This window comes from Aricia agestis, chromosome 7 (assembly GCF_905147365.1).
Source record: "Aricia agestis chromosome 7, ilAriAges1.1, whole genome shotgun sequence".
Taxonomy (NCBI): Eukaryota; Metazoa; Arthropoda; class Insecta; order Lepidoptera; family Lycaenidae; genus Aricia; species Aricia agestis.
Window position 1 is genome coordinate 14,758,940 of NC_056412.1, and position 22,646 is coordinate 14,781,585.

The 22,646-nt window shown below is 37.9% G+C and overlaps 1 protein-coding gene across 1 annotated transcript in view; it reads right to left on the reverse strand.

Annotated features, from left to right (window-relative positions):
* The window catches only part of LOC121728909 (synaptotagmin-5-like), a 49,445-nt gene that overhangs the window by 8,438 nt on the left and 18,361 nt on the right, over nt 1-22,646 (reverse strand). Inside the window, exons 4-5 of the mRNA XM_042117237.1 lie at nt 11,582-11,811; nt 3,208-3,437 (exon numbers count right to left, since the gene is read on the reverse strand). Coding sequence (XP_041973171.1) covers nt 3,208-3,437; nt 11,582-11,811 — 460 coding nt within the window. The remainder of the gene's footprint in view (nt 1-3,207; nt 3,438-11,581; nt 11,812-22,646) is intronic.

Here is a 22,646-nt window from a genome sequence, read left to right on the forward strand (position 1 = left end):
AGACTTATCTCCGCTTGGTGTGTAAGGGAATAAATTTTTGGTCCCATAAATTTTTTTAAAGTTTTATATACCATTTTGTCGACACCGTTTATATGTATGTGCATTCATGCCGAATTTAGGCTTCGTAGGCTATTCTCTGAGCGAAATCGCGGAGAAACAGACAGACAGACGGACAGATAGACCGAAAATATAAGGGTTCCTTGTTGATTACGGAACCCTAAAACGGTCACAGGATCCGACGCGTTTATTGTGGTGCATTATTTATTGTTTTGTGTAAATTAATCACTACAAGTTTGTTTATGCTTCTTACTTAATAAAGAACATTATTACTATTAAATAATTTAAGTATAAGGCTTTATGGCTTATGCTCCTATTAATAAATTCGTGAACTTACTAAAAAAAGTGGTAGAGTTTAATATAGGGGAATTAATGTAATTTTCATTTACAAATTATTATCTCTTTAATACAAAATGATTATTATAGTACAGGTTCCCTAGAATATTTTTTTTTATTACTTTCAAGGTAATTTTTTGTAAGCAGTTTAATTTTGATAAAAGGAACAACAATTTCCTCTGCGAAAGTTGTAGCTAACAAAGATAAATATGATTTAATATTTCGATTTGATGGTCTTAAAATATGGATTATTCTATTCAAAATGCGTTTCAAAATGAAGCTACTCACAAAAAATTAGCTTGATATTAATTAAAAAATTTGTTCTAGGGAACCTGTACTATTATTTTGTGACAAATTATTTAAAAATTAAAAGAATACTTTTTCATTTTACAAACTATATTAATTATGTAGGATCCGAAACATCTGCATCCGCATCCGCGGATGTGAACCTCTAAAAATCCGCATCCGCATTCGCATCCGCGGATGTGAAAAAATCGGGATCCGCAACATCCCTGGTTATGACGTAGGCATCCGCTAAGAAAAGATTTTGATAAATTCCAACCCCAAGGGGTTCAAATAGGTGATGAAAGTTTGTATATAATAATACTTCTTAACGCGAGCGAAGCCGCGGGCAAAAGCTCGTTTACTACTAAATAAATTTACTACAAAATAGTTACTTAAACTTTAAAAAATATTTTTTAGTATTTAAATATTTTGTAGTAAATTTTTACGCAGGAACCTAGGTAATTACTAATTACTATTTTAAGCTGAAAAATAACTCAAACATGTTAAATATTTTCGTATGAGAAAATGATTTTGGTATTACGAATGTATGAGAATTTCGATGGCTCCCGGCCCCTTAACAACTATAGTTAATGTTATAAATATTCATATTTCCTGGTGTTTCAATCACGAACGTACAAACTTGTAAGCTGTCGCCCGCGAATATAATGAGGATTATAAACAAGCTACAACTACAAATTATTATAATAGGCCCCTCCGTGGGTAAATGGATTTTTACAGAGCGTTGTCACAATATAATTACAAAAACATTATGCTGCAACTAGAGCGTGCACAACGAGCTATATTAAAAGTCAAACTACAAAAAGGTCAATAAAATATTAAATATTTATCCTGCAACAAAATCAGTTTGTAAAATTAAACTGAATGAATGGCTGCAAACTTTAAATTGTGTAGAGACAGAAGAACTCATAATTGTTCCTGGGTAAATAATTATTAAAAACCCAACACACACACACACACACACACACACACACACACACACACACACACACACACACACACACACACACACACACACACACACACACACACACACACACACACACACACACACACACACACACATATATATATATATATATACACACACACACACAAACACAAACACACACACACACACCAACTAACACCCTCACAAACACTATATTTTGAATACTACGAGACCTTCACTATAAAATATAATTAATGTCGCAATAATAACTAGTGTTCTACTGTATTGTAATTTGCAAGATGGTCCGGAGTCCCTGGTGTCCTGAAATACAGGCAACGCCTAGTTTAGGCACCAGTCTCCCACAAAACCTGTGATTTATGTAGAATCTTTAATATTGGTGTAATTTTGTTGTGAGAAAAATAAATATTTATTATTATTATTATTAATTATTACAGTAGTTTCTCTTCATTTGTCCGTGCGCGTTTTATAAGCCGGTTCATCTCGTCGGGTTAGTTCCCGAACCGGCGGTTCATGTATGCCATTCTGAAATTATTGTTAGTTTCTTTATATATTACGATAATCAAAATAACGAGACACAGAATTGTATAATTTTGACATTTTATTTCATAACAAAACTGTCGGAATACGCGCACAATTTTACATAACTTTAGTTCCTTTAACATCACCTTATAACCCAAACCAAATATTTTTATTTTATGTAACCACCAGGCGAAATGCGAATACCTACCAACAGATTCTAAGTATGGGTTGAAATTTTGCTGACTTGACAATTACATCTCTAAGCAGCAATACAGCAATAGGGAAAACTTTCTATGTTGCAAGAGCACGATTTCAGGAGCACAGCCGAGTAACGCTACTGTATGTATTTGTATTGTGGCGTTGTTTACATGCAGGTGCTACGTGAGTAAAGTAGGTCGTATCGCCGCGCTGGTTACAATGCATTGTTTTTAATCTTTTGTGTTTTGTTATTTTAATTAGTTATTAAGTTCTTTCTTCATAAATACGATCATACTAATTAATGGAGCTGGATTTATTCTGTAGAGCCCAAGTGTGTGCACAATACACGAGAGTACTCTCGTCTCGAAGCGAATGGCGAGAGATTGCAGGCTGGTACTCTATCAGCATTTTGCCGAAGCCACGACCACTGACATTCGTGACTTACGGCCGTTCTCAATATTTGATCTATCACTGGTTTTGTCCTACTAGAGATAGGAATAGCTCACATTAGACATTAGAGACATCTATTTTATGTCAATTCAATGTTGTATGTCAATACGACAGTATATATTAAGTCTATGGTCAAACCAGAGATAGATTGAATATTGGGAACGGCCGTTAGGAGTTATGGCCAATTCAGACCGCAACGCAACGCGTAAATGTATTTCTTTTTAAATATGGATTTGACAGACTTCAATTGCGTGGAAAGCCATTCAACTTTAAAGTCCGTCAATGCAATTCTTTAGAAATGCATCTACGCGTCGCATCCCGGTCTAAACTGACCCTTAAGCGAAGGGCGTCCGCTCTGTGAGATCTCTTTCAGGGTATCCCTTGGTACCTACCTTCAATAAGATGGACCTCCAGGTCAGACCTGTCGAAGTCGTACTTCAGCCGCAGGTGGATCCTGCCCAGCGAGGGTCCGGAGCCCTCCAGCTCTATGACCAGGGGTGCCTCCCGCTTCGTGTAGAGGTCCGGCTGTAGGGCTCCTAGGGCGCTGATTGCGGCGTTCGCCCCTGGACTAAGGGGCGCGCCGCTGCTGCTCTCAACTAGCGAGTTGCTGCGGTCTATCCGCCTGGATAAAAAGTTTAAGTATGTGAATATTATATAGATTAAAATGGAGATGCTTAAATTAATAGGACTGAGAAGAACAAAGTTAGCATGAGATACATATTTAAATAATGATATAGATATTTAAACCCTTTCTATGTCCCTATTTATAGAAAGGGCATGTTCTGAAATATAAGTATCGAACCCACTATACTGCCCAGTGCTCACGACTTCTAATATCGACGCCATCCATACTTTTGATTCGTTTCGAAATATACCCCCAGTGGTAGGGTTGCCAACTCTCGCAAGTATCAACCCGGGAGAATTGAATATGTACTAGATTGTTAGACGTGTAATAAAATAAAAGCTATGGAATAGCTTAACAATATTGAATAGGTTTTAATATGAGAAAGAACATAGTAATTTAGGACTATTTCTCATCTTACAATTTTTCACTAAGTCAATATAATATTATGCAATCATTTTTAGTTTTTGAAAAACCGGAGAAATTATCGGTTTCCGGGAGGACGGGAGGTTAAGCATTATTACGGGAGTCTCCCGGGCAATCCGGGAGGGTTGGAAACCCTACCCAGTGCATTGCCATATTTCGACTTTTTTGGGATGTCATTATAATATGTCACACTCGTCTCACTGTATACTTACTTACTGGTTTTTTTTCGGCTAGGTTCCGAAATAAAACTAAGTTGTCAGGACTCAGGAAATAATATTGTGATTTATCATTTATAGAATATTTTGTCTCTTTTTTATTGCATATCACACATTAGATATTAACCCATCGATCGTGGAATAACGAGACACAATAGCTTATCTATTGTTATCGCGGCCGGATGCGGCCGCTTAGGGCTTCATAAATTAAGGCGAAGCTGTCCCTGAATTAGGAGGTCGATGTCTGTCAGTACGAATATCGACGTTAAGGACATTAAAATAACATTCATATCAGCGCGCCTTGTATAGCGCCCTCGCCGCGTTGTTGATAGGGCGAAATAGGAGAAAATTATATATTTTATTTTTTTAATGACCGAATCATTTATTAAAAATCTATTCGGTAATTTTGCTAGAGCTATAAAAAAGCTATCCTTTTTGTAAAAAAAAATCATATCATTGTCATTGAAAATTACGAGATGTTCGAATTTGAAGTGTATTTTTATGGTGATATTCAAGATTTTTTTACAGAATTACCACGTTTCAATATTCTGTTCGGTTTTTTCATTACTTTCTTTCCTTTTGTGTCTACATGAATTTTGATGTAAGAGAATTCCACATAATTTCTTCAGATTGGAAGTTTAAAATTCAGTCTTTTCGAACTGGCCTCACCTTAACATTTTATATTCGGTCAATAAATTCACACACAAATGCATACTGTAAAGGTGTGTCCGTAACAAATTGCGATTTTAGCCTTGGCTTCACGTTTTGATGTCCTTCTAGCTTAGAGAGAACCGAGTATGAACCGTAAAACTTTATAATTCATTAGTCATAACATGATTGTGTGGGCCTGTAATTTTATAATCAGGCCGGCCTAACGACAATCTATATTATTCATAACTCGTTACAACTTTAAAACCTTTTAACAACGTCCGTTATAGTCCGTACACAAAAAGTTTCAAATCCCCGTGATGTCACATAGTATATTTATTAAAAAAAATGTCCTGTATACTTTCTTGTACCCAAACTATGTATACTTGTACCGAATTTGATCCAAGTCAGTGAAAAGATGACTGGTCAGGAAAGAGATGACAGAAAGACAACTTGCATTTTATATTAAATATATTTCCGTTGTCTGGTACCTGTAACACACGTCCTTTAGGTACTTAGCACGGGGCCAGACTGACGTGGTGTGAAGCATCCATAGATATTATTATTATTACTGTAACTCAGTGACGTCATAACTCATATTACACCCAAACGAGTTATTAATATTATACGACATAGACAGTCAGGCACAATATAAATGACGTATGCAGTACGTTATCTTCATGCTGTACTGCTTGTAACGGGGCCGGGGCACGCATACATAAGCATGATTTCGGTAACTTGAAGTAGCAAAGTAATATGGAACACGGTCGTATTGTCGTGAAAGGTTAGTTTTAGGAAATTATGCAACAGTATAGTACTATTTGTTTGTTGTTTTATCTAGTGACAGTGACCAATTAGGAGCTGTCAATTTATTTTATAATATTGTATCGTTTAATGACAGAAACACTTTGCATTTAATATGTTTCGTAATTGTGTCAAAAAATTATTTGTTTCTACGTCCGCGTCGAGCGTGTTCAACGACTACTGTATGATATTATCTGTACTGTGGTTCAGGTGTAGCTCGTTAATAATTCAAAGTCCTCCGGCCAGGACCCAATTACAATCCGTGTGCTTTAGGGCTGGACTACACTAAGCGACACTACGCTGCGGCGGACCGACGCGACGCTTCACGTTCCATAGTACTGAGCACCTTGCCAAGACATTTTCTTTATCGCTTGTTAATAGAATCGCCGATCAAATGTATGGAATTGACATAACATGCGTCGTCTGCCGATTTTATTATGTCAATTCCATACATTTTAATCGTGTCGCATCCGCTTCAGTGTAGCGTCGTGTAGTGCGTTCACACCTTTTAGGGAAGCGTTTACTTATCGGCATCGCACGCATCGGACGCGTAGTACGCAACGGATTTTAGTTTGCCTTGTATACGAACTCAAAAAACAGCGTCCACTAAACCGCACCGCACACGGACACGAGGCCTACTACGTTGCGTGCGTCGTGACGCGGTATTCCGATCTGGTCCTGTAGACAAGTGGCAAAGCGCTAACAATAAAAAAATGTATGCGATTTGACATAAGTCATCGCTTCGCTAGCGAATACTAATGTCAAATCCATACATTTTGTAGCGCTAGCGTTAACGTTAGCGTAAGCGTTTTGCCACTTGTCTACCCTTTAGGGTTAATGGTCATATACGGCAGTTTCTCGTTAAACTAACTTTGAGGCCTGCCCAGAAATTATTCCATTAATAAATATAGCGTAGCCATCCTAAATTGACCAGTCAATTTACCCGTTCATTAAACGCGTTCTAAATTATATTATGTATTATGTAATACCTACTAGCTATTTTACAGACCGTATTTGATAAAACACGAATAAAATGAAATTTTCTAAAAAATGCTTCCTAGCTAGATCGATTTATCGCCCCCGAAACCCCCTATATACTAAACGAGTTTTTGCCCGCGGCTTCGCTCGCGTTAAGAGGAGTCCACACCGCCCTTTTTCCATACAGACGTTGTCCCCTGTTTCCTCCCTGGATAATGCTAGTAGAGTTATAATTTTTTTCCTGAATATCTACGGCCACTAATACAATGTCTCTATGTTTTCTTTTTTATCATAATTTAATTATTAAATAAGATATGAACGTTCAAAAACCCAAAAAAATGGCCAGATTTTCCGCTGTGTTCAAACATCCAGAAAACAGATTTGGCTCAAGCCTTTGTTTAATCTTTAATGAAAAAAGTACTTAAATCGGTTAAGTTTTGGAGAAGGAATCAGGGGACAACGAATCGTTGATTTTCTGCAGTTGTCTTTATCGCGTTCTGCGGTATAGGCTTGAGGTAAGGGAGACAGCTATAGATATTACACGTACTTTTTTTTAATTTCACTAGCCCCTGGTGTATCCTCTTACGAAGTATTACTATACAAACTTTCTTCCCCTATTTTAGCCCCTTGAGGGTGGAATTGATCAAAATCCTTTCTTAGCGGATGCCTACGTCATAACATCTACTTGCATGCCAAATTTCAGCCCGATCGGTCCAGTGGTTTAGGCTGTGCGTTGATAGATCACCATGTCAGTCATTACCTTTGAGTTTTATATATAAAGAAGATTTCATGAAAATCGTTGGAGCCGATTCTGAGATTTCCGAGATATATAGGGATTTTAAACACGATAAAAACATGTTGACACCATTATGACCGGATCACAGTGTACATTATTCACTGCCAAAAGCATAAATAAGGTTATAAAAAGAATGCAAAGAGGAAAATCGCCCGGTCATGATGATCTCAGCATCGAACATTTTAAATTTGCTGGAGTGCATTTGCCAAGAGTTCTGGCCTTGCTATTTAATTTATGCCTGTGTCACTCATATCTGCCAGATCTTCTAATGCGTACCGTAGTCGTGCCGATAGCTAAAAATAAAACGGGAGACTCGTCCGACAAAACTAACTATCGGCCTATCTCACTCGCCACTATAACAGCTAAGATGCTCGATAGTCTATTGAACGGTACTCTTGAACAATTTATTCGTTTGCATGATGCGCAGTTCGGGTTTAGGGCAGGTCTGTCCACTGAAACAGCTATATTGAGCCTGAAACACACAGTCACCTACTACACAAAGAGAAAGACGCCAGTATACGCCTGTTTTTTGGACCTGTCCAAGGCATTTGACCTTGTACACTATAATCTCCTGTGGAAGAAGCTGGAAAGAGCAAGTGTACCCCCTGAAACTATTTCTCTTCTAAGGTACTGGTACTCAAATCAGACCAACCGAGTGAGATGGGCCGGTACTCTATCAGACGAGTACAAACTCGAATGTGGCGTGAGGCAAGGTGGATTGAGTTCTCCAATCCTGTTCAATCTATATGTCAACCAGCTTATAGAGCGACTCAGCAGCACACATGTTGGATGCTTCATAGATGGCATTAGTATAAACAATATTAGTTATGCAGATGATATGGTGCTGCTGAGTCCCTCGATAGGTGGCTTGAGGAAACTCCTGCGCATATGTGAGTCATACGCGGAGGAACACGGTCTTAAATATAATTAAAAAAAGAGTGAATTGCTGATTTTCAAAGCAGGAAAGAATTATCCTGAACGTGTTCCTCCAGTGTATCTGAATGGAGTTGCCTTAGAGCGGGTATAAAATTTTAAATATCTGGGTCATATTGTGACCGATGACCTCAGGGATGACGAGGACATGGAGAGGGAAAGTAGAGCGTTAGCGGTTCGAGGTAATATGCTCGCCCGTAGGTTTACTCGTTGTGCAACTCGGGTTAAGATTCTATTGTTTAAAGCTTACGAGGGCTGCTATTTATGTATCCGGAACTGGCCACTTACAAGAACAATATTTAAAAAGTAATTACAACATTTGAAAATAGAACTCTTTGGTTGAACAATACATTTTGTTTCATGTGACTGTCAATTATTTTTCCATTGTGGCGTCATTTTGAAAATTGCGTGTCTTCATTTGCCATGGATTTAACGCGTGAACATTTTCGTGCAATTATTTACTACGATTTTCGGCGTGGGCTAAATCAACAACAGTGCTTTATTCAACTCACCGCAACTTTTGGAGATGAAGCACCATCAAAAACCACTGTTTATCACTGGTACAGTGAGTTTAATCGTGGGCGGTCTATGCTCACGGATGAAAATAAAGAAGGTCGCCCAAAAACAGCTGTTGTCCCACAAAATATAGATGCTGTGCGGGAACTAATAATGCCTGATCGTCATGTTACATATCGCGAGATAGAGGCGTCCTTAGGCATAAGTATGACGAGCATACATAAGATATTACACGAACATTTGGCTGTAAAAAAAATATGTTCGCGTTGGATTCCGCACAACTTGACAATCGATCAAAAACGGGCTCGTGTCGATTGGTGCAAAAAAATGATAAAAAAATACAACCGTGGTACCGTTTATAATATCTACACAGGTGATGAATCTTGGATCTATGCATATGACCCCGAAACTAAACAACAGTCAACGGTGTGGGTGTTCCAAGATGAGCCGAAACCAACAAAAGTTACTCGTGCAAAAAGTACTTTGAAGCAAATGGTCGCCTGTTTTTTTGGAATTAATGGACATGTGGCTACAGTGCCATTAGAGAATCGTAAAACGGTTAATTCTGAATGGTATACGACCATTTGTTTACCAGAAGTCTTTGAAGAAATAAGAAAGGACAACCGACAACGCAGAATCATATTACATCACGACAATGCTAGCTGTCACACCTCAGCTGAAACAACTCAGTTTTTGGAGGGTCAAAAGATCGAATTGACTGGTCATCCGCCGTACAGCCCTGATTTGGCACCTAACGATTTCTTTTTATTTCCATACGCGAAGAACAAATTACATGGTCAACGTTTTTCGAGCCGCGAAGAGGCTGTTGATGCGTTCAAAATGCACGTTTTGGAGATACCTCAATCAGAATGGAAAAAGTGCTATGAAAATTGGTTCCAGCGTATGCAAAAGTGTGTCGATCATCGCGGCGAATATTTTGAAAAGCAATAAAACCATATTAAATGATATATGTTTGTTTCTTTTTTTAATTCCGGATACATAAATAGCAGCCCTCGTATTGCCAGTCTTTTTATTCGAGTGCCCTATGGGTTGGGTATAGGAATCGAACCTGTGACGCTCTGCGCGTCCAGTACAACAATACTTTCAGAATGCTGCTGGGGCTACCGTGGCGCTGTAGCGCCTCTGGTATGTTTGCCTCTGCGCGTACCGACGTTTTTAAAGCGGTAATACGCAAAAAAACAGCTTCACTTTTCCAGCGTCTACGAAAATCAAACAACAGCATTCTGAAAGTAATTGCATATAGATTTGACTATCCTATCCAAGAACATTGGATAAGGATAGTCATAGGAGTAATTTAAGTTAAGGAAAATTATTACTAACATCACTAACATTATATTTAGTATATTTTATAAGCATTTGTTATTATTTATTATTATAATTTTGTAACTAACACACTAACACTACTATGTGCACATTGTTTTGTCTGAAATAAATGTTTTTCATTCATTCATTCATTCATTCATTCAAAAAGTTATATCTACGAGTTATATTAAATTGTTAATGGGCAATGGCCTAGGTAATTTTGATGGCTAACTTAATTAAAGAAATCGTTTATCTCTCGTACAAAATTATTTGTTTAACGGACATAAAAATATAACTATTTGGTTGAACAGAATTTTCTCATTTCTATGCGATAAAGAAAATATTAAAGAGGTAATTTGGTGTAGGAAGTAGGAACTAAAGCCAATTTAGTATGAACATAAAATCTTGTGGCGATAAAAACAATTTTTGGCTAGATATCCAAGAAAGTTTTCTATTATGTCTGTGGTTAGTACTGCAATCAATCAAATGATAGCTCCAAATAAAATCTCTCGTAAACTTGGTAATAAAACTTACATTTTGCTGACGGAGTTGACTAAGTAATACCATCATCATAATAGCGAAAATAATCGGCCAAGTGCGAGTCGGACACGCGCACGAAGCGTTCCGTACGGTTATAGAGAAAAAATAGGCAAAAAAATATGTTTTGTTTGGGAGCCCCCCTCAAATAATCATCGCGACCTAATATAGCAAAAATAATCGGCCAAGTGCGAGTGGGACACGCGCACGAAGCGTTCCTTACGGTTATAGAGAAAAAAATAGGCGAAAAATTGTGTTTTTGTATGGGAGCCTCCCTAAAATATTTATTTTATTTTTATTATTAATTATTAGACTACAGATAAACTTAAGAATATCGTGAAAATTTCAAGTGCCTAGCTGTTGCCATTATTGATTACGAGCCAAAAAGGACGGTTATTGAGTTACAGCCTAGAGACAGACAGCCTAGAGACAGACAGCATAGAGACAGACAGACAGACAGTCGACAGACAGACGGACAAACAGATAGACAGACAGACAGACAGACATACGGACAGACATCTAAGTCTCAGTAATAGGGTCCTGATTTTACCCTTTGGGTACGGAACCCTAAAAATAGCTAAAAAAATAGCTTGGCGTAAGCTAGCCCGGCGAATACTTAAAATATATTTTAAAATAACAACAATTCATAAAAGGGTCTTGACTCTTGATAGACTAAAATAGACTTGATAGAAGTGTGTTGACGAGCGAAGCGAGCAAGCCAACATAATATAGTATAATATGTATTTATGTAATATACCAAGGGGGTAGATAGAGATATTTCAGTTGTAAAGAAATAATCGGTCAAGTGCGAGACGGACTCGCGCAGGAAGGGTTCCGTACCTGTATAGAGTGAAAGTAGAAAAAAAAATGTGTTTTTTGTATGGGAGCCCCCCTTACGGGACACAAACCAATGTCCAATCCTAAAGTACACTTTGTTTTATTACACTATGTTGTTTACTAGTACCAACCTTGGTGGCATGAGCAGGGGCGAGAGACATCTCGGCGGCAGATGTCGTGGGCTGGGGGGTGCGGGCGAGTCAGCGAGCGAGGCGAGCGAGCCCACGTGCGACGCGCCCCGCACGTCCAGCGACGCGGCGCGCAGCGGCGACGGAGAACGGGGAACCCCCGTCACTCCCGCCTCCAGCGTCCGCCCGTCCGGCGCGAACGTGCGGATCGCCGGGGAAGAACCGCGGTGACTCTGAAACAATAGTGATAATTAATTTAATAAGAAACAAAAATACTCCAGCGATGATTTGTAGAGGTACAACTCCACAATCGTACATGACGCTATGGAAGTTCTCATCATCGATATATTAGATACTAGATGACGCCCGCATCTCCGTTGCGTCAAAACTCGTTAATCGCGCCGGAACCGTGCATTTTTCCGGAACAATAAGTACCCTATGTCCTTTCCCGGGACTCAAAGTATCTCCATGCCAAACAGCCAAATCGGTTCAGCGGTTTGGGCGTGAAGAGGTAACAGACAGACAGACAGTATTTCGCGAAGAAATGCCCCATTTGTGCGGAGTTGTGGAAGAAGTGCGTGGTAGCACTGAGTAAGACTATAGTGACATTTTTAATGATTTCCTAACTTTTATGAAGCCGGGAGTTATAAAAACTAGGCTTTTACATCCGTTGTGGATGATTTGTACAGTATTTTTCAGAGCGAAGTAATCACTCCTCAAATACTGTAGTGCCTAGGACAAGATTTTTAAATGTCCGTATGGTTGCCCAAGCGCATACCTACGGCATTCTCGCACCATAGTCGGCCTAGTCCAGAGGAAAGAACTAGTCAATACGTCTGGGATCAACTATGTGCGGGTTTCCTCACGATGTTTTCCTTCACCGTACCGAGCGTCCGTATTATGTACCTACTTGAGATCTGAAAATGCCGGGTTCGAACCTGCACCCTCTAGGAGTGCGAACCGAAGGTCTAACCATTAGGACACGGACGCTCAGTTATAAAAAGTAATACAATCTGCAAATTGCTCGGTCTCACAGCTCGAAACATGGGTTTCCTCATTAAAGCCGCAATAAGCATGGAATTGAAATAGCTCTTATCAATCGCGTGCTGCGAGCTATCGCGCGATCGGCCAATCACGACGATCGCCGATAACGCCAGCGGAAATTGTGTTGTACGATTATGTTTATAAATCTCAAACGCTTTTATGCCGTTTTTCAAAATATCATAAATACAGAAAACGCGAGTGTTAAGATGATTTTTTAAAATTCAAATTAACTTTAAGGGAGCGAAAGATAAGATTAAAAGATTAAGGCGACACCATGATAATTTGGCTGTAGCGATATCGATTTTTCTCAGCAATAATTGACTAATGCTAAGAAATTAAAGTTCATTGTCAGACGTCAGTATTCATCATGTCTTTGTCTTTGAATTACCCATAGCATAACACGATTGGTCAACTTTTTTTACACAAAATAATCAATCAAAAAGACCTCTGTAAAAAAGGGATTCCTATTTTGCCAACAGATTGATTTGTACATACTTAAATTGGTTCAAACATACACTTTAATTTGCACATAGCTTACATGAAATGTTTTCATGGTTTTTAAATTACGCGACAAAAACCATTTTGTTGCTTACGAGTTACGCCCTTTCCATTTTTTGCTGTCCCATTGCTTGTTTTCTATGAGACGCCGGGCCAAAACATATCCAATACGGTTTTTTACTTTAACGCGGCGTCACCTTAACGAAAATTCACATTATAAATGCAAAAGTTTGTCTGAATGCCTTTGCCCCTTCAAGTTTAAACGACCTAATTGATTAAGATGAAATTTGGTATAGATACTTTGAAAGATGAAAAAGGACAAAATATAATTTTCAATAGAAAAATATACGGTTCCCGCACGATAAACGAATGTAGAGCAAAGGAGTTGTGGGCGCTATCTAGGCATCTAGGCATCTGTATGACAGGTAGCACGATGTGGACGATCGCTCGTATTTCGTTCATATATTTGGTATGTAAATATTTTGCAGGGAATCTTTGTACCTAGGTAATTAGTATCTTAAGCTGAATAATAACTCAAATATGGTAAATATTCTCGTATGGGAAATGATCTTGGTATTACGTTTGTATGAGAATTTCGATGGCACCCGGACTCTTAAGCGGGGAGTGGAGCATCTTGGGGTTTTAGTGGGTAGACCCTACGGAGGAGCCCACATACCCCGGCCGATAACCCCGATTCGCCGGGGATGCGCAAAGCATTTCACTTTTTTTTATGAAATAAGGGGGCAAATGAGCAAACGGGTCACCTGATGGAAAGCAACTTCCGTTGCCCATGGACACTCGCAGCATCAGAAGAGCTGCAGGTGCGTTGCCGACCTTTTAAGAGGGAATAGGGTAATAGGGCAGGGTAGGGATGGGAAGGGAAGGGAATAGGGTAGGGGATTGGGCCTCCGGTAAATTCACTCCCTCGGCGAAACACAGCGCAAGCGCTGTTTCACGCCGGTTTTCTGTGAGAACGTGGTATTTCTTCGGGCGAGCCGGCCCATTCGTGCCGAAGCATGACTCTCCCACGTATAATGTCCCTATGTAAAAAGGGCGTCATCTAGTGTAATTCTGAATTGTTCGTTTTATAGTAAAACACTAGATGACGCCAGCATCTCCGTTGCGCCGAAATTAGCTTACCGTGCGGGAACCGTACATTATTCCGGGATAAAAAGTATCCTATGTTTTTTCCGGTACTCAAAGTATCTCCATACTAAATTTCAGCAAATTGGTTCAGCGGTTTGGGCGTGAAGAGGTAAAACACAGACAGACACACTTTTGCATTTATAATATTAGTATGGATATTACAATTTATCGTTGTTTCAACAAGACTTGAGGATTTTTCTCCTTGAAGAAAATATGAACAAAACTAAGGTTGCTAAGTTCACACGCTATTCCCCGCTTGACCTTTGGATACAAAGTCTTAACGGATCGAAATATAATTGATTTTTAATGGTTTTTGTTGCGAGTTGCGGGAACTCGATCTTGGATCAAAGTTCATTTACACTTGGACCGTGGAAATCATAATTTAGGTACTTAATGAAAAATATGAAAAATACTAATAAGACTACTAGCCCTAACTACAATTTTCCTAACCTATCTAGGGTAGCAGGCGCTTCACCGCACTTTATTATTATGCAGTTCAGTGTCTAATAAATATTATTATATTATTATTATAGTTTGTAATATTTAAATTTTCAGGCACAATGATTAGGATGTAGCGTAAGTGTTTAGTGAGTTTGAAGTAGGGTTGTTGAGGAAGTGATTATGAGGAAGAGGAGGAGGAAGAGGAATTGTCACTCGCAAATTTAGAGGATGCGGATGAGGAAGAGGATATTTTTTGAGGAAGAGGATGCGGATGAGGAAGAGGATGAGGAATAGGATGATAGGAAATTATAAATACTAGCGGACCCAAACCAAAAGCCTTTGTGCAGTCTGTACATAACTAGGTACATACATTACACAAAAAATAATTAAAAGGGTATTTTCCAGTGGACCAAACTATGAATCTATACTGTTCTCAAAACACAGAATAAAGAATCATCAAAATCGGTCCAGCAGTTAAGAGGAGCTCAGTAACATACACAACACACGCACACAAAAATAATCGGCTAAGTGCGAGTCGGACTCGCGCGAAGGGTTCCGTACCGATATAGAGAAAAAATAGGCCAAAAATTGTGTTTTTTGTATGGGAGCCCCCCTTAATTTTTTATTTTATTTTATTATAAATCATTAAAGTACACATACAATTAATTGTAAGTCCTTAAGGACTTTGTGAAAATTTCAAGTGAGTACCTATTGCCATTATTGATTACGAGCAAAAAAGGCCAAAAAATCAAGTTTGTTGTATGGGAGCCTCCCTTAAGTATTAATTTAATTTTGTTTTTAGTATTTGTTGTTATGGCGGCAACAAAAATACACAATCTGTAAAAATTTCAGAAGGCTAGCTATAGCCGTTCTTGAGATAAAGCTTGGAGACAGACAGACAGACGGACAGACATCGAAGTCTCAGTAATAGGGTCCCGTTTTTATTAAGATGAGTGAATGATACAATTCTCGCGCTCTGGCGTGTGCGTTGCCATGATTGGATACGCGACGCGCATGCGCAGTGAAATTCCTCATAAATTCCTCTTAAATTTTGAGGAAGCGATAGCGGAAGAGGATTTTTTTATTTTTATTTATGAGGATGCGGTAACGGATGAGGAACCTAAAATATTGCGGAACTTCCTCATTATGAGGAAGCGGAAGAGGAATCCTCAGCAACCCTAGTTTGAAGTAGTATTACATACTACTTCAAACTATATTTATTATATATACAGTAATAATTATTATTTTAAACTATATAAGTAATATGATACAAATGTTCTAGTTTTTATTTAATTTTTAATTGCTAGCTTTTGTTAACATTTTCATAACATTGTCTTATAACTTATTTATTAAATTAATAATCATATTATTATTTTAATAAATAAGTTATAAGACAATCGCAGTCGAATATATTTTATTTGCATGCAAATAAATATTCGCCTGCGTAAATATTCTGCGAGAGTACAACTTTTCGGTATAAAAGTATCACATAAATAATAATAATAATTACCTCGATCGTAGGACTCGCAGACACAATAGAATTTCAACTGTTATGCGACAGCCGGGTGCCGCTTGGAGATTGATGGTTAATGTAGAGTTTGAACTGTTGTCATCAAGTTGAAAATTTCATTCAGTAGTTTTTGCAGTTTTCGATGTTATATTATTAACATTGTTGGTTTTTACATCACTTCAGAATGAATATTATAATATTCTGTAGCTACTACTGTAAGATATCTATAGAATCTTAAACTTCTATGTCTCTGCATCTCCGAAGTTGAGTGCTTGAAACAATGCCTAACTAGCTATTATCAACTTCTGAGCGGAAAGGCGACCAAGTTGCGAAGTTAGATCAAGTTAAGTTAGAGCCTGCATTTCACTCCGTACATAACATCTTTTATGTAAATCTTTAATGTACTTTACAAACAATAATATTTTCTTTAGAAAGTAACTAAGTAGTAAGTACTGAAGCACTGCACCAGGAATTTGATGTTTTGAACCGGTGATAGGCACCAGTAGTCCCGACGTTCAGAGAACATATACGTGGGAGAGCCATGCTTCGGCACGAATGGGCCGGCTCGAACGGAGAAATACCACGTTCTCACAGAAAACTGGCGTGAAACAGCGCTTGCGCTGTGTTTCGCCGAGTGAGTGAGTTTACCGGAGGCCCAATCCCCTACCCTATTCCCTTCCCTACCCTCCCTTATTCCCTTCCTTTCCTTTCCCTACCCTCCCCTATTACCCTATTCCCTCTTAAAAGGCCGGCAACGCACCTGCAGCTCTTCTGATTCTGCGAGTGTCCATGGGCGACGGAAGTTGCTTTCCATCAGGTGACCAGTTTGCTCGTTTGCCCCCTTATTTCATAAAAAAAGAACATTTGAAAAAAAATATTCTGAATAAAAAAATTGAGTTTGAGTTTTATTCTCAACATTCTACAACAGAGAACGAGCCGATGATGATGAACAGTGGCTTAAAACACTCGATCATATTGTCAGCTTTCAAACAAAAATAAAAAGACGGACGAACACACACACAGACATGACAGAAAGACACATAATACTATATACCCCCCCTCTTTTTTGTCGGAGTTTAAAAACTGATTCGCCTCATTGACAAATTACTTATATTATATACAGACTCAAAGATAGATCGGATCAATATGAAATCGTGTTTATTGTTATATTAATTGGGCCGTGAACAGGTAATTACGATTTTAATTGATTTATAAATCTCTCGCCGAGCGGCGCCATTTTGAATGGGTACGGTCGGCAAAAACAATAAATATTTTGATTATAAATAGCGAGTAAATGGTCTGTTTTGTTTAATAGAAATCTATGTAACTTATGCCACCTTTCGAGACTGACAGATAATAGATGGACTCAAACAATAACAGCATGGAAAGGACCCATAGGCACTAGAACGAGAGGGAGACCTATAACTCGATGGACTGACGACATAATAAAGATAGCTGGCGAAGGATGGATGGAGATAGCGAAAAATAAATTTGGCATACGTGGGAGAGCCATGCTTCGGCACGAATGGGCCGGCTCGACCGGAGAAATACCACGTTCTCACAGAAAACCGGCGTGAAACAGCGCTTGCGCTGTATTTCGCCGAGTCAGTGAGTTTACCGGAGGCCCAATCCCCTACCCTATTCCCTTCCCTACCCTCCCCTATTCCCTTCCCTTCCCATCCCTACCCTCCCCTATTACCTTATTCCCTCTTAATAGGCCGGCAACGCACCTGCAGCTCTTCTGATGCTGCGAGTGGCCATGGGCGACGGAAGTTGCTTTCCATCAGGTGACCCGTTTGCTCGTTGCCCCTTATTTCATTAAAAAAAAAAATAGAGAAGCATGGAAAACTCTAGAGGAGGCCTTCACCTTCGAAGCGAGGGGTTCTTACTAACACAAACATTAATGCTCTTAACTGTTACTCGAAATATTATGTTATTAGTGAGGCTTTTTTTACTTTTATTTATTTTATTATGTAACTTATAATAGTATTGTCCAATATTTGTCTATTTGTGTCTCATGAATTGAAACACAAACAAACAGTTATAGTCTCGCTAAAACTCGGAAACGGCTGAACGTATTTGGCTAATTTTGGTCTTGACCACCACGAACCTGTTCATGAAAGACCAGCCGGCCTAAGATGCGCAAACGAGAAAATTTTGTCTACACGTTTTCTCGATGTTCGATGGTTTGTCTCTTCATCTCTATTGACCCTAGCTGCTAGCATGACAAACATTTTTTCTCGTGTAGATCTGTCATCGAAATAACACATTTTTATCGAGTTTTGTCGAGATAATGTCGAGATTTTGACATAATGAGACGTATGTCTCGTTGGCGCATGCTAAGCTGGCTGGGAGGGTTAAAGAGAAAAATGATAAGAAGTTCATTGGGTCAAATAATTTATTATTTAATGCATCGGCTAGCTAATTTGACAAGTCATTATAGATAATATTATATTTTGCTATAACAGTTTTATTTTTATGAAATAAGGGGGCAAACGAGCAAACGGGTCATCTGATGTAAAGCAACTTCCGTCACCCATGGACACTCGCATCATCAGAAGAGCTGCAGGTGCGTTGCCGGCCTTTTAAGAGGGAATAGGGTAATAGGGGAGGGTAGGGAAGGGAATAGAGTAGGCGATTGGGCCTCCGGTAAACTCACTCACTCGGCGCTGTTTCACGCCAGTTTTCTGTGAGAACGTGGTATTTCTCCGGCCCATTCGTGCCGAAGCATGGCTCTCCCAAGTATAAAACGTAAATATTTGCTGACTGTATTTATTTTATGAATCGTTTATAGTACATTTTACGTGGCACTTGTGTTATACAAGCGTACTTGTATATTCTGTTATAAACGGTATCATATCGTTTGTGAAATTTTGTATCTACTAATTTATGTGGTGCATAATTGACAACATTTTAAAATTTAAACATGGCTTTTTTATTATTTTATATGAAAGTAGACTTAAAATAAGGCGACACATGTTTCTTGCTTTTTCAAAATTATGTTTTTATGATACCTAAAAAATAGATTTTAATCCCTCGTATTCTAAAGAGACGTAAGCGCCAAGTGACGTCATACTTACGTCTGAACGATTAATTCCAATACACTTTACAAAAGAAAAAAACTGTCAATGTAAGTGTGTTACGCATAGAGTATACATTATAGCAAGCTATAGAGTGCTTCTAACAAGGTATGAACTGTAAGCACGAGTGTGAACATATTTTCCTATAAGCGTCAAACGATGGCGCATGGAACATCACTAGACTTGCGTTATACGTTTGACAAGTATCTATAGAACTTCTGCTTACGATCGGCACAACGGGGAACGAGCGATGCGCGCGCTCTATAGCTTGCTAATGTATACTCTAAGGTGTTACGTTTATTATGACGTCTGTCAATGTCATCGTCAACCTGGAGAATAGCCGGATAGGTAACTAATGAGGTAACGTTATTTTTTAGATATGTCATTGTTGACAGGTGGTTGATAGTGACGGTTTTTTTTTATGCTTCATGTTGTCTTTTTAAAACTATTTTACACCACAAAATAATTTCATAACAAAATAATTTCTCATGGGACATTTTAGAAAATTTGATATTAAATATAATATAGTCAAGTGCTTTGTAGAAATCCGTAGACGTGCATTATATTTAAATAAGAACCTGCAATCTGCATTAAAGTATTCTTTTGCATAACTTTGAGGGCAGTTGCTTAAGAGTCCGGGTGCCATGGAAATTCGCATACAAAAGTAATACCAAGATCATTTCCCATACGAGAATATTTACCTTATTTGAGTTATTATTCAGCTTAAGATAGGATTATATTCAGATTACCTAGGTTACTGTACAAAGATTAACTGCAAAATATTTACATACCAAAAATATGAACGATTACAATATTTACATACTAAATTGTAATCGTTCATACTAAATTGTAATGATCTTGGTATTACGTTTGTATGAGAATTTCGATGGCACCCGGCCTCTTAAGTACCGCTAATTTTAGGTCCCTTGACATTTCGTACTTACTTCTCGAACGAACACGTTTAAATTCACGGTCTTTACGTAGATCTGCGAAAGTTCCCCAAAATACAAAAATTTCCCCAAAATACAAAAGATTACTAATCATCAAGAAGTTGCGACGGTCTTTGAAAAGTTTTTTGCTGACATTCCGGTCTCAACGACTAAAAATTTAAATTCTTCACCTGAAGCTGCCGAAAAGCTACTCAGAGACAATGTAAAGGAGTGTGATGTCAATTTTAAGTTTAGAGAAATTAACCCCAGAGATATTATTGATACCTTTAAATTGTTGAATATTAAAAATACTGCAGATCTCTGGGGCATGTCTACAAAAATTATTAAATCAATAATTGATATCGTAGCTCCTCATCTAGCAATGATTTTTAATAACTGCATAAAAAATGGTGTTTTTCCTGACTTGATGAAGCATAGCAAGATTGTTCCTTTATTTAAAGCCGGGACTAAATCGGATCCCACTAATTTCAGGCCTATATCGATTCTACCGACCTTTAGTAAAATATTTGAAAAAATTATTTTAAAACAATTACTAGTGCATTTTAATTCAAATAATTTGCTGCACGATAACCAATACGGATTTACTAAGGGTCGATCCACAACGGATGCTGGTATAGGACTTCTTTGTAGTATTTTTGAAGCTTGGGAGGAGTCGCAGGATGCCTTAGGTGTGTTTTGCGATCTCTCCAAAGCCTTCGATTGTGTTGAGCATGCTACATTGATCAGGAAACTGCGCCACTACGGCATAAAGGACTCTGCTCTCAGCCTTTTGACTTCTTACCTTAAAAATAGGACTCAAAGGGTTGAGGTAAATAGTAAAAGGTCCAATGGAACCAAAATAGAATTAGGTGTCCCACAGGGATCTATCTTAGGCCCATTTCTTTTTCTCATCTATATAAATGACTTACCTTATCTAGTAAAGGATAATAATAATGAGATAGTGCTTTTTGCTGATGACACTTCACTTATTTTTAAAGTGAAGCGACAACAGTCGAACTACGACGAGGTAAACAGTGCTCTCTCAAAAATAGTACATTGGTTTAATGTTAATAACTTACTTTTAAATTCTAGTAAAACTAAATGTATAAAGTTTACTTTGCCCAATGTTAGGCAAGTCCAAACCAATGTGCTATTAAATGATGAGAAGATGAATTTGGTAGATAACACTGTATTCCTAGGTATTACACTTGATAGTAAATTACAGTGGGGTCCTCACATTGCTAATCTAGCAGGTAGGCTCAGTTCTGCAGCATATGCAGTCAGAAAAATTAGAGAAATTTCTGACGAAGACACGGCACTATTAGTATATTTTAGTTATTTTCATAGTAGGATGTCATATGGAATCCTTTTATGGGGAAACGCTGCCGACATTAATACAATATTTGTGCTGCAGAAGCGAGCCATACGTTCTATTTATAAAATGTCTGCTTTAGAATCTCTGAGAGATAAATTTAAAGAAATTGGTATTCTAACTGTTGCTTCTCAATACATTTTGGATAATGTAATATATGTTAGAAAAAATATAAATAAATTTAAAGTTAAAAGTGACATTCACTGTAGAAATACTAGAAATAAGCACAAGCTGGACATGCCAGTGATCAGACTTAGTAAAGTCAGTAAATCTTTTAAAGGTCAATGTATACGCCTTTACAATAAAATCCCAGAAAACGTTCAAAATCTTTCCATTAATAAATTTAAAAAAGTAGTCAAAGAGCGTTTGTGTGCCAAAGCTTATTATAAGGTCAATGATTTCATAGAAGATGGCACATCTTGGGAGTAGGATGGCTTCTTGCAAGGCTACTTCTACATTATTATATTATGACTTACAATTATGTATGTTGACATTGTATATAATATTAAGTTACAAAATTGTAAACTTTACTTTAAAAGAATAATTTTTCTCTCACTTTTTTGGTAAAAAGTGGAACCCGTGCGAGTTTCTTACGCCGGTTCTTCTCGCCGGGGTAGTTCCCGAACCGGTGGTAGGCATCAGGTAGACATTCTGAAAAAATTTGATTCAAATTTACTCAGAAATAAAACATTTTTTATTTATTTTATTTATTTTATTTACAAGATGTTGTTTCGCTCAATTTATTCTTTTTTTTTTAATTGTATGCACACCGCTTTGATTAGCATATTCTTACAAGTTACAATGCAAATATTACAGAAGTGCAACGAAGATTGATAGATCAATAGTCATATAATTTAAGAGTAACATTGTCTTACAAATAAAACAGTCCATATTTTAGGACCATCAATTCAAAGTAAGAAATCCTTTCTACATCTTTTAACTACCACTTTCGAGATTTTTCGCAAATAAAAATGTTGTTCGTCTTATCAAAATGAAGCTACTCATAAAAAATCAGCTTGATAGAAATAAAAAAAATGTTTTAGGGCTC